The sequence below is a fragment of the Pantherophis guttatus genome, chromosome 2 (genome assembly GCF_059756535.1).
Source record: "Pantherophis guttatus breed Tessera chromosome 2, ASM5975653v1, whole genome shotgun sequence".
Classification (NCBI taxonomy): domain Eukaryota; kingdom Metazoa; phylum Chordata; class Lepidosauria; order Squamata; family Colubridae; genus Pantherophis; species Pantherophis guttatus.
In genome coordinates, this window is record NC_142064.1 from 276,905,226 (window position 1) to 276,922,130 (window position 16,905).

Genomic DNA, 16,905 nt, shown 5'->3' on the forward strand with positions numbered 1-16,905 from the left:
GCTGGGTCAAAATGTAAACCTCCTGGCTACATTTTTGCTCCCCACAGATGATACATTACATTTTCCCTCCTCTTTTCTCCTTTCCCTAGAGAAGTACAGCTCCCTTTTTTCTGGCAGTGGTGGGTTGTTTTTTTTTTTTGGCCTTCAAAATGTATTGATTCCTGACTATTACCGAGTCTAATCCTTGCAGTTTTCCAAAAGTGGTTTGCCATTGCCTCCTTCTTAGGGCTGAGAGAGAGTGACTGGCCCAAGGCCGCAGATCTAGCTTCGGGCCTAAAACCAGATTAGACTTCAGAGTCTCCCACTTCCTAAGCAGGTGCCTTAACCACTACACCAAACGGGCTCTTGACAATTCTTTGAATCCGAATAAAAATATTGTCTAACAGGAAACTGGGGTGTGTGTGTGTGTGTGGAGGGGAAGGGATGTCTTTGAGGTGCGGTCAAAAGAATCAAAATGGCGGCCTGGCCGTTTGAGGCTTTGCCTTTTTTTTAATGAGGGCTTTTCCTCAGGGCCGTCATAACAGCATTATGGGCCACGGGCAAAGCGGTGTACTGGGGCCCCTACGACAACTACTCACAGGAATAAAAATGTAAATGGTTGACAAAATTAAACATATATTTATTTATTTGTTTGTTTATTTATTTATTTATTAAATTTGTATACCGCCCTTCTCCTTTCAGACTCAGGGCGGTGAACAGCCAAAATAAAAACATTTGTACACAAAAGTTAAAATAATTATTAAAACTAATTAAATGAAATTTGGCCCATAATTTATAACATATCAATTAAAATCAATATCAAACGTTAAAACCAACATAGAATCAGGCCATCCCGGCTATATATGTATTTTATTGGCACTTCCAACAAAATTGGTGTGGAAACATTAAAAGCATGCTGTGCAGCAACAACTAATCAACATGATTAACATTTGAACAATACACAAGGCTTGAAAAACTCAATAATACTCAGTAAGCCATATAGTTGCTGTATTTATATGATACAAGGTGCATTGAAGGGTTATCAGACACATATTGGTATGGGGCCCCTATGCTCGTGGGGCCCACAGGCAAGTGTCCATCAGGCCTATGTTTTAAGACAGCCCTGCATTTCCTTCTTTGAAGCCAACATCCTGGTTAGCTTTTATTCTCCAAAGCCCGAGGGCAGGACAAGAAGCAATTGGTGGAGACTAATCAAGAGAGAAGCAACCTAGAACTAAGGAGTAATTTTGTGACAGTTTTTATCCCTGGGCTGTCAGATTCCTGAATAAGAAATAATATCATAACTACGTAGTATGATGGACTGCAAGGCCGGCGCAATGTGTAACATGTTCACACTGGTGCAATAGGACTGGGTGTTTTGCAGGGATGAAATCCAAAATTTTCCCCTACCGGTTCTGTGGGCGTGGCAGGGGAAGGATATTGCAAAATCTCCATTCCCAACCCTCTCCAGGGGAAGGATACTGCAAAATCTCCATTCCAACTCCACTCCAGGGGAAGGATATTGCAAAATCTCCCACCCCACTCTGGGGTCAGCCAGAGGTGGTATTTGCCGGTTCTCAGAACTACTCAAAATTTCTGCTACCAGTTCTCCAGAACCTGTTAGAACCTGCTGGATTTCACCCCTGGTGTTTTGTTAATAGGATTTATCAGTGAGCTGTTGGACAGTATTACTTGGTCTGTTGTGTGTATGTTTGGGTGGTTTAGGGGTGGAGAATTGTGGTGGGTGGGAGTGTGTTTGGGGATTGTTATGTGTGGTTGGACCTGGTCTTTGGGTGTTAAGTGAATTTCGTTGTATGGATATACTGTGTATACACATACAATGACAATAAAGTTATTGATTGATTGATTGATTGATTGGGTTAGGCATTTTCTCTCTTCACTGTGAGTTATATTGTGTTGGGGGGGGTGTGCACTGAGGGAGCTCAACCAATCTCATTGTATATATGTTGTGCACTGACGATAAAGATTTGAATTTGAATTTAGTTACCGGGTGGAACAAATTAATCAATAGGACAACTTGCCTCCAGAAGTTGTTGGTGCTCCAGTACTGGAAGCTTTTAAGAAGAGATTGGATAACCATTTGTCTGAAATGGTACCCGGTTTCCTGCCTGAGCAGAGGGTTGGACTAGAAGACCTCCAAGGTCCCTTCCAACTATTCTATTCTATTCTATTCTATTCTATTCTATTCTATTCTATTCTATTCTATTCTATTCTAAGTCATCCCATCTAACGCTCCTGTCGGTGCAGGAAACCAAGAGCGTTTCTGAGCTGCTACAGAGTAGCAGAGGACTCGACTTGGAAAGTTGGGCGGTGGAGGAGCAGAAAGAACGTGTGAAACGGGTCAGCGGCTGATCCGTGCAAACCAGAGCGCACGGGAGGGCGGAAGGAGGCGCGATTTGATGTTTTGAGGGCACGTGTGAATGCGCGGAACGAGCCACTACGGCGCTCAAGCTCTGCACGGAAAGGCCACGGGTTGGGAGAGGAAGTTGCGTGTAAAGTTTGAGAACCACCGAGCGGTCATTTTTCTCTCCTTCCCCCCCCACCCCGCCTCTCCCCCCACTTTCCCTCCCTCGCATTCCCGCGCAGCGCTTTCACTTTTTGCCACACACAATGTATTTTTTGGCGCGACGGAGCTTCACCGGTTGAGCAACAGCCTGCTTGGAACCCGCCTTCGCTGGAAGTCGCCCAGCATCTCCACTCCCCTCCCTTCGCCTGCAGCCGGTGTTGGTTTTCTCCGACTTCTTACTTTCACTTTCGGCTTCCGGGAAAGCGGCTGTTTCTCCGAAGCTCTGCGGCCCGGGTGGTTTCCAGAGCCGGCCGGGAGAGGCGCCAAGACCTGCCCACCGGCCCCCGCCGCCCGCGCCCTCCGTTCAGTCTGAGCCGGCTGCCGTGCGCGGAGGAGCTCTCTTAAAATCCCCTTCTCGGGTCCCCCGCGCGTAGATCGCGGCCGTTGCTTTCTCCACCGGCTTCGCTGCCGTCGCTCTGCAAACGGGCGTTGGACTCTGCTAGAAGCACCTCCGCCGCCGGTAAGTCGGTTCTTAGCAAAGCTGCAGGCTGCTCTTTTTTCCTTTTCTCTCCACTCTCCGTTGCTCTCATTTTTTTTTCATTTTTTTCCTTTTTTTTAAAATATACTTTATTGAATTTTTCCATGATAAAAGAAAATATACAATCTCTATCTTCTTCAGAGGTACAGTGTTTATACACTTTGCGGAGTCATACCTTAAATAAACTTCATCCTTAGCTATACACTATTCTATGCAATATGGCTCGTATTTCAAGTGCATAACAAGTTATATCCTAAAATCATGTTTTTGTCTTGTTCTTCAACCAAATGTACCAATTTCCCCATACTTCGTGATATTTAGATTTCTCCTCATTATTTATCTCACTCGTCAATTTTGCCATTTCTGCGCACTCTAGGATTTTGTTTGTTAGAATTTCTTCTGAGGGTATGGATTTATTTTTCCAATATTTCGCAAAGGCTAGTCTAGCCGCAGTTGTAATCTGGATTATGGATTTTTTTTTTCTGTCCCTTTCTCGACAGGGATTTCTTCCAGCACAAAAGCGCTGCTCCAGGCAAGCTCCTTTCTTAGAACCGGCGCGATGAAGCTGGGCTTGTGGTCCTGGGTCATCCTGGGGATGCTGCTGGACTTCCTGGCCCTCCACCTGGCTTGGAAATGGACCCCCTCACCTTGGGGGAACCATCTGGCTTTCCTCTGGGCCGTCGCCGTGGGACGCTGCGTGTCGCTGGTCCTCGCAGGGGGTACCCTCGCCAGCTCCGGTGGGGACAAGCTTCCCTGGAGGCTGCTGTTGGAAGGGGCCTTGGTCCTCTCCTTCCAGATGCCCAGCTATGTCAGCTTGCAGTACCTCTATCATCCCAAAGGGGACGCCCAGCATCTGGCCACCAACTGGGGCAGGAGCGACGTCCTTGCCCTCAACTACCTGGTGGTGGGGTCCGTGATGCTGCTGTTCCATCACCTCCTCCCTTGGGGGGGCACAGGATCGGAAAAGGCGCCATCGGCTTCCTTCGGGCGCCTCATCTCCTGGCTGAGGCCGGAGGCGCTGCGGTTCGTGGCCATCACGGTGCTTATGGTGATCTCATGCATGGGTAAGTGGACCTTTTGAGGAGTGGGGACAGGGGTGATCCTTCCCTGGGCCCTCACAATCAACCTAGACCAGGGGTGTCAAACTTGATTTCATTGAGGGCCGCATCAGGGTTGTGTTTGACCTTGGGGGGCTGGGATGGGCGTGGGCAGGATGGGCGTGACGTCATTCGTGTTGGGGGCACCTGTGGTGGTCTGAGTGCTCTGCCAACGAAAATGGGGTCTTGAGCTCCGTTTTTGGCTGCGACGGCCTCCTGTAAACCTCTGCTAGCAAAAATGGAGCTTGGGAAGGCAGCAAACAGCCTCCTGTTTTCTCTGGCAAAGGCACTGCTTGCCAGTCATTCACTGTTTCCAGGGCATCCTTGTAGACCAAATCTAAGCACCCTGCAGGGCAGATCCAACCCCCAGGCCTTGAGTTTGAGACCCCTGACCTAGAGTTTCAACAATACCCGATATAGATAGTCCTTGAGTTACAACTGTTCATTTAGCGAACATTTGAAGTTGCAATAGCACTGAAAAAAGTGACTTACAACCGGTCCTCACACTTATGACCATCGCAACAGCCCTATAGTCACAAGGTCAAAATAATATATTGGCAACCAGCATATATTAACAGTGGTTGCAGCATCCTGGGTTCATTTGATCGCCAATCACAACCCTCCCAGTCAGCTTCCGAGAAGCAAATAATACGGGAAGCAGGATTCACTTAATGACCACATGATTCAGTTAAAAATTGCAGTGTCTCACTTAACAACCGGGCAGGTAAAAGTGACTCACTTAACCGCCTTGCTTAGAAATGGAAATTCTGGTCCCTATTGTGGTTGTAAATCAGAAGGACTAGCTGTATTAAGGATTTGTTGTGGGGAAGGTCAAAAAAGTTAAATATGGTGGCAATTGACATAAGATCATGTCTTTTTTTTTTTTTAAATTAGATTTATATGCCGCCCTTCTCCGGAGACTCAGGGCGGCTTACAATGCGTTAAGCAATAGCCTTCATACTTTTGTATATTTATACAAAGTCATTTTATTGCCCCCACAATCTGGGTCCTCATTTTACCTACCGTTGAAAGGATGGAAGGCTGAGTGAACCTTGAGCCTGGGGAGATTCGAACTTGCAATAATTGCAGACATCTGAATGTTAATAACAGGCTTTTTAGTCTGTTGAACTATCCAGGCTCAACAGTAGATGTCTTGCAATATCTATTTAAAATTCTAGTGTGGGGGGGGGAAATAGGGACATCCCAATGCAGTCATTCACACACGCACACACCCCAAAAAAATTCTCTTCTAAATTGACTCCAACCCTCCTTTTGTCATATGGCTGCAATTTGGAGAGTTATATTTTGCTTTTCCGAAAACTAAAGAAGCGGGTGACATAATATAGATTGCCTTTCTTCTGTTTCTCATCTCATCTTGTGTCAGGCATGCAGGAACTAGAAAGGGGGAAATTATTAATTGAAATTTTAAAAGATAAAAATGAATGAATAAAAACATACATTGATATAGTTCTAGCCCAATGCTGGGCCACGTTGAGGGCGGGGATATTTCTGATCAGGAAGTCATTCTGTGTTCACGTTGGTTCCAGGGGCCGCTGTAAAAGACAGATGGTTGTTTAAATAGCGCCACATTTGCAGTAAATGTCCTTTTCCATCTGGGAGAAACCCCACATTTTAACATGGGGTCTTTAGTTCTAGTCAAACTAGTGCTCAAGTCAATTTAAAAATCTCCAAAACAATCCACTTTTCCTCTGAGCTTCTAGGCAACTCCTCAGACGGTTCTAGGCAGTTATGAAGTGTTTAACTTGAAATTTCCATGTTTTTAATCGTTCTGTTGTACCAAGCAATCTAAAAAGCTCCTTTCTTCTGTTGATATTTAGGAATGTCAAAGAGTTGTGGGAAAACTGAAATGGGTTGTTTTAAAAGGGAGGGCCTGAGACTTTAACGGATCTCTGAGGGTGAAGGTAGAGATGTCTGATTGTTGTTGAGACTTTTTAGGGGCCTCGTCTTGTTGTTGTTGTTGTTGTTGTTGTTGTTAACTATACTGTAATGGATTTTGAATTTCTTTTGTTTTTATCTTCGTTTGCCACCCAGAGTGCTTTGGTAGATGAGCAACCATATAAACATGGCGAAAGAAAGAAAGAAAGAAAGAAAGAAAGAAAGAAAGAAAGAAAGAAAGAAAGAAAGAAAGAAAGAAAGAAAGAAAGAAAGAAAGAAAGAGGGAGGATAGGATAGGATAGGATAGGATAGGATAGGATAGGATAGGATAGGATAGACTGGAATGGAATGGAATAGAATAGAATAGAATAGAATAGAATAGAATAGAATAGAATAGAATAGAATAGAATAGAATAGAATAGAATAGAATAGAATAGAATAGAATAGAATTCTTTATTGGCCAAGTGGGATTGGACACACAAGGAATTTGTCTTTGGTGCATATGCTCTCAGTGTACATAAAAGGAAAAAATATATATTCTTCAAGAATCATATGATACAACACTTAGTGATAGTCATAGGTTACTAAATAAGCAATCAAATTATACTAGGAAACAAATAAAACAATATAAATCGTAAAAATGCAAGCAACATGGTTATAGTCATAGGTGGGAGAAGATAGGTAATAGGAAGGATGAGAAGAATAATAGTAATACAGTCTTAATAAATATTTTGACAAGTGTTGTAGGAATTAGTTGTTTAGCAGAGTGATGGCATTCGGGAAGAAACTGTCCTTGTGTCTAGTTGTTCCGGTGTGCAGTGCCCTATAGCGTCGTTTTGAGGGTAGAAGTTGAAACAATTTATGCCCAGGATGTGAGGGATCTGTAGATATTAAAAGAGGGACGGAGGGAGGGGGAGAGAGAGAGAGAAAGGAAGAAAGAAAGAAAGAAAGAAAGAAAGAAAGAAAGAAAGAAAGAAAGATGGGATTTAGAAGAAAAAGGCAGCAGCAAATTCCTACAGGCCAGTCAGAAGTTATAGCCACATAAAGATTATTGCCCCGAGATGAGAAAATTGATAGAGAACATTAATGCCTCATTGCAGTGCAAGCCCCGCCCCTTTCCCTCATGCATGTGATGTCACAATGCACATACTTCCATTGTGACTGTGCAGTGCTACGGTTAGGCCTCGCTTAACAATTGATTGCTTAATAACAGAATAATAGAGTTGGAAGGGACCTTGGAGGTCTTCTAGTCCAACCCCTGCTCAAGCAGGAAACCCTATAACATTTCAGACAAATGATGGTCCAGTTTCTTTTTGAAAACCTCCCGTGTTGGAGCTCTCACAACTTCTGCTGCCAAGTCGTTAATTATTTGCAACCCATCCTCAAAGTTACGACTGCCACCCACCCACGCATACGCGCAAAGCCACATAAGCGCATCACAGGTTTGCATTTACAACTGGTTGCAATGTCCCATGGTCACACAACTGCAGTTTGTGAAGTGTTATGCTGTTTTTCGGCAAAAGAAGCACCCATTGAATATGCTAGATTTGTATAATCACATGGTTTGTTTAAAAAAACTACACGATTAACGATCATCGTAAAAAAAAATTATCGTAAAATCGAAGGGTCACGTGATGACCCATCTAACGACCACAATGACTTGTGACCAAAATTCCTGGCTGAATCAGAGCAGTCAGTTGAGTATTTATTTAATTTCTCCCCACCCCCACCCCCACTCCGGTTATTCTACATGGCGACTTCCAAACATGTGAAGGCTACAATTCCCAGAATCCACAGCTTTTTATTTGTTGATTTTTCTGGAGGACTTTAATCCAGAACCCAATAAAAACAGCCAGAGAGAGTTGTAGTCTAGCTGCAGTATGATATTTTACTTAGCACGTTAAGGGTCAGAACAGGCTCCTATAATCATGCAAAATTAAGATAAAAATAATAGAATATGGTTTCAAGATAAAGATAATAGAAAATGTCCACGGAGATTCTCAGTCATCCAGGTCATGAAGCTTCATGGATGAGAAGCGAAACGTCTTCAAAGAAAAACCAGAAAGTCCAGCTGCCTCTTGAAAAAAGCACCTTTGGGATTTTTTTTTTGCTTTAATTTATATGCCGCCCTTCTCCGGAGACTCAGGGCGGCTTACAATGCGTTAAGCAATAGCCTTCATACTTTTGTATATTTATACAAAGTCATTTTATTGCCCCCACAATCTGGGTCCTCATTTTACCTACCTTTGAAAGGATGGAAGGCTGAGTCAACCTTGAGCCTGGTGAGATTTGAACTTGCAGTAATTGCAAGCAGCAGATGTTAATAGAAAATGGTGTCAAAAGAAAGATAATAGAAAATGGTTTCGCTCTTTTTAGGCTACGGAGCACGGAAATCCACAAAAGTCAATATTATTGGCCACGATAGTCTGATCGAGTTTTGAATTTTTTTAAAACTACATTTTATATACATCCTTGCATATATATGCAGAAACTTTTCCATTTAACATTTTTATTGAGTTATAAAATATTATTTTAGGGGACGCGGTGGCTCAGTGGCTAAGACGCTGAGCTTGTCAATCGAAAGGTCGGCAGTTCAACAGTTTGAATACCTAGAGCCGCATAACAGGGTGAGTTCCTGTTATATGTCCCAGCTTCTGCCCACCTAGCAGTTCGAAAGCACGTAAAAAATGCAAGTAGAAAAATAGGGACCACCTTTGGTGGGAAGGTAACAGCGTTCTGTGCACCTTGGCATTTAGTCATGCCGGCCATATGACCACGGAGACATCTTCGGACAGCGCTGGCTCTTCGGCTTTGAAACGGAGATGAGCACTGCCCCTTATAGTCGGGAACAACTAGCACATATATGCGAGGGGAACCTTTACCTTTTACCTTAAAAAAATATTATAAAATACAAAAGTAAATCGAAAAGCAGTGGGGAGGAAAAGGGGGAAGAGAAGTGAGAAAGGATAAGAAGAAAAAGAAACAACTCTTTCTGTTGCAGTAAAATAAGGCATTAACATCAAATCAGAACTTTTTGCTTTGTTATAATAATATAAACTGTAAAGATCTATTGATCTACTCGGTAAAACCCCAAATCAAAGTTTCATTCTTTTCCACATCAAGCACGAAGTTGGAAGCAGTCTCCAAGTGGAAACAAAAGTACTTATATTCTTTTCTTTAATCAAAGTAGCCGGTTATGCCATTTCAGTTCAACTCCATCAACTTCTGCAACCATTCGTCCATAGTAGCAATCGAAGTGTCCTTCCATTTTTGGGCAATTTATTTATTTATTTATTTATTATTAAATTTATATACCGCCCTACTCCCGAAGGACTCAGGGCGGTGAACAGCCAAAAGATAAAAATACATATAATACAAACGTTAAAAGAGTCATTTAAAATATATTAAATAGTTTGGCCGAAGATACAAATTAAAACACCCCAGTTTAGACAAATTAAAATTTAAAAGCAACGTAAAAGAGAAGTTACAATGGTCTTGCTGCTGTCAACATATATAATAACGAAGTTATATTAGTTATATATGCAGAAACTTGGTACATGCATATTCAAGAGACAGCTTTTGTTGTGCCGAATTGGGGGAAATTGTGTTTGTTCGACGCAGCAAAACCGAAAAAAATTCTAGCACATTGCAGAAATAGCAGTAGCAATAGCACTTAGATATATATCGCTTCACAGTGTTTTACAAGCCCTCTAAGCGGTTTACAGAGTCAGCCTATCGTTCAAGGTCACTTCTAACAAATGCTTTTTGTCTCTGACTTGTAATCTTGTGTGCTTTTAATGTGCAGTTTGCTATTTCTGACCTCATTCTCATCCGAAAATAGACTCCGGAAGAGAGTTGGTAGAGTGCCAGTTCAGACAGGCCTGGTTACTATATACCAGGGGACAGATGGCTGAAATGGAGGCAGAAACTGAAACAGTAAAGGCAATTTGCTAAAATGGCTGTCACGGAAAACGAAGATTTATATTATAATCAAGGATTTTGTAAAACCAAAGAACTTTCCTATACGGTGATTTCCCTTCAGTGCTCCCCTCACAGCGCCTTGTTTTAATTTTTCTGTTACTTCCCACCTCTGAATTTGTTAATTCAAAGAATGACAGATGTCCTACATATTTGTAATTTCAGGCATTTTTCTTGTATCACATTTCTTGCTGGCTAGGGAATTCTGGGAATGGAAGTCTACACGTTTGAAAGTGCCCAGAGTTAAATTTAGGTTGAGCAACACTGTATTATAGGCATAGTTAAAACTTGCAATATATTTTTTTCCATCAATATAAACGGTTATGCATTTCGCGAATGAAGGCAAAGATTATGGTTATGCATTTTTACAAACATGTTTTTTCAACAAAATAAATGTTTATTCATTTGTCACTCTCCTAGACATAAAAAAAATAACAAAAAAAGCCTGAGACTTCGGAGAGGAGCGGCATATAAATTGAATTAATTAAATTAAATTAAATTAAATTCTTCTGAATGAATCTGTACAGAGTCGGGTCACTTCTGATTTTCTTTTTATTTTCAACTGGAGGTTTGGAATGTGAGTTTGGATATCTAGGCTGGGACCTCCAATTTTTTTTTTTATTATTATTTCTTTCAAAGCAACCATTGTAAGTGTCAGCAGGAAAAAAAATGGGATTTTTACAAGGATTTATTTCTGCTTTTGTTGGGAAAAAGAAAAGAAATGTAATCTTAGTTTGAGCGAAATAAAATAATAAAAAAAATAGCAGTAAAAATTTCAAAGTATCCACATCAGGCCAGCAGGAAGGCACATTACGTGGTATACATTTCAAAAAAGGATGTGGTGGCTCAGTGGCTAAGCTTGTCAATCAAAAGGTCGGCAGTTCAGCGGTTCGAATCCCTAGTGTCACTTAACGGGGTGAGCTCCCATTATTTGTCCCAGCTTCTGCCAACCTAGCAGTTCGAAAACACGTAAAAAATATGCAAGTAGAAAAATAGGGACCATCTTTGGTGGGAAGGTAACAGTGTTCCGTGCACCTTTGGCGTTGAGTCATGCCAGTCACATGACCACGGAGACATCTTCAGACAGCGCTGACTCTTCGGCTTTGAAACGGAGATGAGCACCGCCCCCTACAGTCAGGAACGACTAGCACACATGTGCGAGGGGAACTTTTACCTTTATACATTTCAAAAAGTGTTTTTCAATGCTTGGAAACTCATAACATGGGTGAACCCACTATCATTTTGTTATTAAATATTAATTAAAGCAACTTGTTACTTACGACCCTCTCACTGCCCAATCCTAAACACCATATTACAGTTGTTTTTAGCAATCCACACAATTCATTCCTTGTTTTTTTTTTTTTAAATATTTGTCTTTATTCAGGATTGCTAGTTTTTTTTATATTGGGTGGGTTGTTTATTCCAGGGGTCTCCAATCTTGGCAACTTTAAGACTTGTGGACTTCAACTCCCAGAATTCTGGGAGTTGAAGTCCACAAGTCTTAAAAGTTGCCAAGGTTGGAGACCCCTGGTTTATTCTATTTAAGAGAACCAAGAAACTTTTTGATTGCTGAGGAATAGAAATGCATTAAATAAATAAAGGAATGCATGGAACAGACTCCTAAATCCCATACAAGTTGACTTTTCTGGCTGGTACAAAAGCTTGAGAAATGACCTGTTGCTTTAACGAGAGACACCCAGAAATTATGAGAGGCCCATGACATTTTTCTAATTTTTTTTTTAATAGTAATTTGGTAATTTCTTGATGAGAAGGCCTGCTAGGAAAATGCACTTGCTTGCAACTCTCTGCTCCCTTCCCCAGCCATCTGCAGCTTTCACTGTACTTTACAGATAGTCCTCAACTTACGATGATTCGTTTAGTGACCGTTCTAAGTTACAACAGCCCTGAAAAAAGTGACCGATGACCATTTTTGACACTTATCGACTGTTGTGGCATCCCCCGGGGGGGTCACGTGATCAAAATTCAGAAGCTTGGCAACCGGTTCATATTTATGACGTTTGCAATGGAAGTGTTGGGCTCAATTGCGGTCGTAAGTCGAGTACCTGCATTACATACAGAACAACAATGCTGTTCAGGTTGCTACTTGGGATGGTCAAACCCAGGGGTGGGTTCTACTTACCTCCGCTACCGGTTTGCAACGGGAGCACACGCGCACTTCTGCGCATGCGCAGATAATCCATGATGATGTCCGGGCGGGTGGGCGGAGTGTCCTCTGCCATTACTACCGGTTTGCAAGAACCAGACCGAACTGGGAGCAACCCACCATTGGTCCAACCCGAATGGCCAGCTTCTACTGCAATTCCCAGATGCTGATGTCCATTGATACCTCTATCTATCTATCTATTGATCTGTCTGTCTGTCTGTCTGTCTGTCTATCTATCTATCTATCTATCTATCTATCTATCTATCTATCTATCTATCTATCTCAAACTCTCAATCTCTCTCTCTCAATCTCAAACTCTCAATCCCTCCCTCTCTCAACCTCTCCCTCTCCCTCTCTCTCTTTCTCTCTCTCAACTCTCAATCCCCCCCCCTCAACCTCTCTCTCTCTCAACCTTTCAATCTCTCTCAATTTTTGTCTTTCAGGAGAGATGGCAGTTCCATATTATACCGGGCAGGTGACAGACTTGCTCATAAGCAAGGAGGAAGCCTCGGCCTTCAAGAATGCTCTGTGTATGATGGCTTGTTTCACTCTGGCCAGGTATGATGGGGAGAAACTACCTGGGTTTGTTTTTTTAAATGCAAACTTGCACTGACCAATTTTCTGCACGTTCTAACCTCTACCCGAATCAACCTGCGGTATTGTTGGAAACCCACACATTTGGCAATGCATTTTAGTTACAATAGTAGGGAAAAGTTGGATCACAAACGAATACATTCGGAAATGCATCATATGTGTGTGTGTCGAGCCCCAGCCGGGTCTCGCCATTCCTGGGGAAGAGCGTTGCAAACTGCTCTTTTGTTTTGTTTGGTTCTTTCCATCGCAATCCGAGCTGGCTGGATGACGAGCCGAGAGTGTGTGTGTAGGGGGTCCTAGAGAGAGAGAGAGAAAAAAAATGGGAACCGTACAGTAGTCCTGGAGTCCTGGAGTCATGATACTATTTTTTACTATTTGATTTGTATGATAGATATCTCTTTTCCCATTCCTCTCAGTGCTACAACAGAGTTTCTCTCTGACTTCCTGTACAATACGGTTATGAACAGATTTCACACCCGCTTCCAGGGCTCTGTCTTCAAGTCCGTTCTGCGCCAGGAGATTGGATTCTTCAGCACTAATCGAACAGGTAAATGATCCGGCATTCCCTTCTCTCTCTCTCTCTCTCTCTCTCTCACACACACACACACACACACACACACTGTTTTCCTGAAAATAAGACCTAGCTTGATTTTTACATGTGTGTCCAATTATTTATTATTATTATTTATTAAACTTTTATACCGCCCTTCTCCTTTCGGACTCAGGGTGGTGAACAGCCAAAATAAAACATTTGTACATGAAAGTTAAAATAGTTTTAAAATAAATTAAATAAAGTTTGGCCCATTTATTTAAAATATTTCAATTTAAAATCAGTATCAGTTTTAAAACCAAGATAAAATATAAGAGCCTTGGTGGTGCAGGGGACTAAAGTGCTGTTAAAGTAGCACTTAGCTGCCAGCTGCCTGCAATTACTGCGAATTCAAATCTCACCAGGCTCAAGGTTGACTCAGCCTTCCATCCTTTCGAGGTTGGTAAAATGAGGACTCGGATTGTGGGGACAATAAGCTGACTTTGTATAAAAAAAAGAACAGAAAATCCTATGAAATCTATACCTAATTTGTTTCAAAAAATAGAAGAATTTGGAGAAGTGGCTGGCCTAAAAATTAATAAAAATAAATCGAAGCTAATTGTTAAAAACCTTACGGAAATCCAAACAAAAGATTTGATAGATAATATACAAATTCAAACAACAAAAAAAATAAAATATCTAGGAATCTGCTTATCCACAAGAACATCAGCAATTAAAGAAAATAATTATGATAAATTACTAGAACAAACAAAGAAAGATTTAGAAAAATGGGAAAATTTACACATTTCATTCCTAGGAAGAATTTCGGCTATCAAAATGATTATATTACCTAAATTTCTATATTTGTTTCAGGTCACCCCAATTAAAATAGATAAACCGTTTTTTGAAAAGCTGAATAAAATAACATCTAAATTTATTTGGCAAGGGAAAAGGCCACGAATAAAATTTAAACTGCTTCAGGATACAAAAGATAGAGGAGGAGCTGCACTCCCTGACTGGGAGATATACTACCAAGCAGCAGTACTATCGTGGGTCAAAGATTGGATAGAATTAAAGGACTCTAGAACTTTAACAATTGAGGGACACGAACTTCAAACTGGCTGGCACTCCTTTATGTGGGATGAGAAATACAAAACACATTCATATTTTAAAACACATACAATAAGGAACTCACTATTACAAATTTGGCTTAAAATTAAAAAACAACATTATATGAAGATACCAAATTGGCTAGCACCGGCGGAATCAATTAGACACCCAAATTTAACAGATAAGACAAAAATAATTAGATATAAAGATATAATTGACTATCAAGGCAAACTAAAGACAAAACAACAATTGGAGACAGATTTACACAGAGGAATAGACTGGTGGACTTACACTCAAATACAATCTAAATATAGAGAGCATATAAAAACATATGAAATTTACAATCAAAAACAAGAAATAGATAAAATTATATTAGATTCAGAAAATAAATTAATTAGTAGAATTTATAAATTTCTCCTACGCTATAAATTGGAAGAAGAGACAGTCAAAGAAACGATGATTAAGTGGGCTCAAAATATCAAACACACAATACCTTTGGAAAAATGGGAAAAGTTCTGGCAGGAAAACCTAAAGTTAACGAAAGCAACGGCGTACAAGGAAAACCAACTGAAAATGTTTTATCGGTGGCATATGTCTCCAACCAGATTGGCAAAAATACAACCTAAAAATAGCCCAATTTGTTGGAAGTGCAAAAAGGCACAAGGGACTTTCTATCATTTATGGTGGACATGCCCGGCAGCAAAGAAATTTTGGTCTAACATCAAAAAATGGTTGGAACAAATAACAAAAACACAGATTGAAAAAGAACCAGAAACATTTTTATTAGGAATATTTAACAAATCATACCCTAAGGATATTAAATATCTTACAATTCACATATTAACTGCTGCAAGAATAATCTATGCAAGAAATTGGAAACAAGAAAAAATACCAAGTGAAACAGAAGTAATAGGGAAAATTTTAGAATGCGCTGAAATGGATAGGTTAACCAAAGAATTACAAGAAAAAGAAGAATCAGACTATTATAAAATATGGAATAGTTGGTATAATTGGTTAAAAATTAGAAATACACAAAAAATATAGGGGATATATTACCGATTGATACATATATATGTAATAAAAATATTATTAGATTACAGAAAGGTGAAGGAATATATTATAAGTAGAATTGTAGAACGTCACTCTGAAAAAATGCTTAAGAAGAAATTATATTCTTTTTGTGTATATGTTGTATAAATGTTCGTTGTGTATATGTTACGTATGTCTTTTTTAATATTTATATTCAATAAAAATTATTTAAAAAAAAAAAAAAAAAAAGAACACCGCTTGGGGGGCCCGAAAGCCCTACTAAGCAGGTATATACAAAAGTATGAAGGCTATTGCTTAACGCATTGTAAGCCGCCCTGAGTCTCCGGAGAAGGGTGGCATATAAATTGAACCAATAAATAAATAAATAAATAAATAAATAAATAAATAAATAAATAAATAAATAAATAAATAAGCCCTACCCCCCAAAATAAGCCCTACTTAAGACCCTGTCCGCTCCATTGCACCTGGTTGCACAGGGTGGGGCGAGGTGCACAGGTAAAAATCAAGTGAGGGTGGGGATTGGAGGGGTTGAGCTGCTTAGCTTCAGACAGTTGCAGCCAGGCCTCGCACACCCCGACACCTGCCTCCCCTTGCCGGCCCACTCCTGCGGCTCCTTGCTGCCACTCGCTTGTGTTGCCCTCGGCCTCCGTTTCGCGATCAGACGTCTTCAGGAAAGGCATCTGCAACTGAGAAACAACCTCCGGATTGACATGTGCGGTGCCCCCTGGTTTCCATTTCATTGTCAGAGACTTTTCGTAAAGGCCTCTGCAGCTGATAAGGATTGATCCGGAGCTCTTTTATTGGCTGCAGAGGCCTTTCCAGAGGGCCTCTGACGGTGAAACGGAAGCCAGGGGGCACATCAATCCGGAGCCCATTTCTTAGCTGCAGAAGCCTTTCTTGAAGGCCTCTGATGGCAAAATGGAGGCCAGTGGCGATGTGCGCGGATGGCGGCAAGGGCTACAGAAGAAGTGGGCCGGAGGCGGGCTTCTGCTGGGCAGGGCTGTTGCAAGGTGAGTCAGTGAAAGACATCCCCTGAAAATAAGACCTGGTGTCTTTCTGGTGGCAAAAAAAGGTATAAGACTGGGTTTATTTTCGGGAAAACGTGTGTGTGTGTGTCCAGACACAAACGCACACCGTGTTTCTCCAAAAATAAGACATATAAGCAATATGAAAGAAAAGGATTTTATATTTGTAACTGCTTTGAAGAGTATCAGGACCTGCCCTATGTCCCTTTTTTTTTCTTTTCCATTTTTTAAAACTTTTTTTCTTTTCTTGCCCTTTTTTTGTTTCCCTTTGCTTGCTTGCTTTTTCTTTTTTGATGTAGTTAGCTCTGTATGTGTTGTGTGAGTCCGGCCGTGAAAAGAGTACTACGTTGGGAATGCTGCTTTCAGTACAGGCAGTCCTCGAGTTACGACCACAACTGAGCACTAAATTTCTGTTGCT

General features: G+C 41.1%; 1 protein-coding gene across 1 annotated transcript in view; it reads left to right on the forward strand.

Annotated features, from left to right (window-relative positions):
* Positions 1–2,355: 2,355 nt before the first annotated feature.
* TAP1 (transporter 1, ATP binding cassette subfamily B member) overlaps positions 2,356–16,905 on the forward strand; it is a 30,383-nt gene continuing 15,833 nt past the window's right edge. The window contains exons 1-4 of the mRNA XM_060693480.2: positions 2,356–3,026; positions 3,545–4,108; positions 12,623–12,737; positions 13,190–13,320. Coding sequence (XP_060549463.2) covers positions 3,604–4,108; positions 12,623–12,737; positions 13,190–13,320 — 751 coding nt within the window. The 5' untranslated portion in view covers positions 2,356–3,026; positions 3,545–3,603. The remainder of the gene's footprint in view (positions 3,027–3,544; positions 4,109–12,622; positions 12,738–13,189; positions 13,321–16,905) is intronic.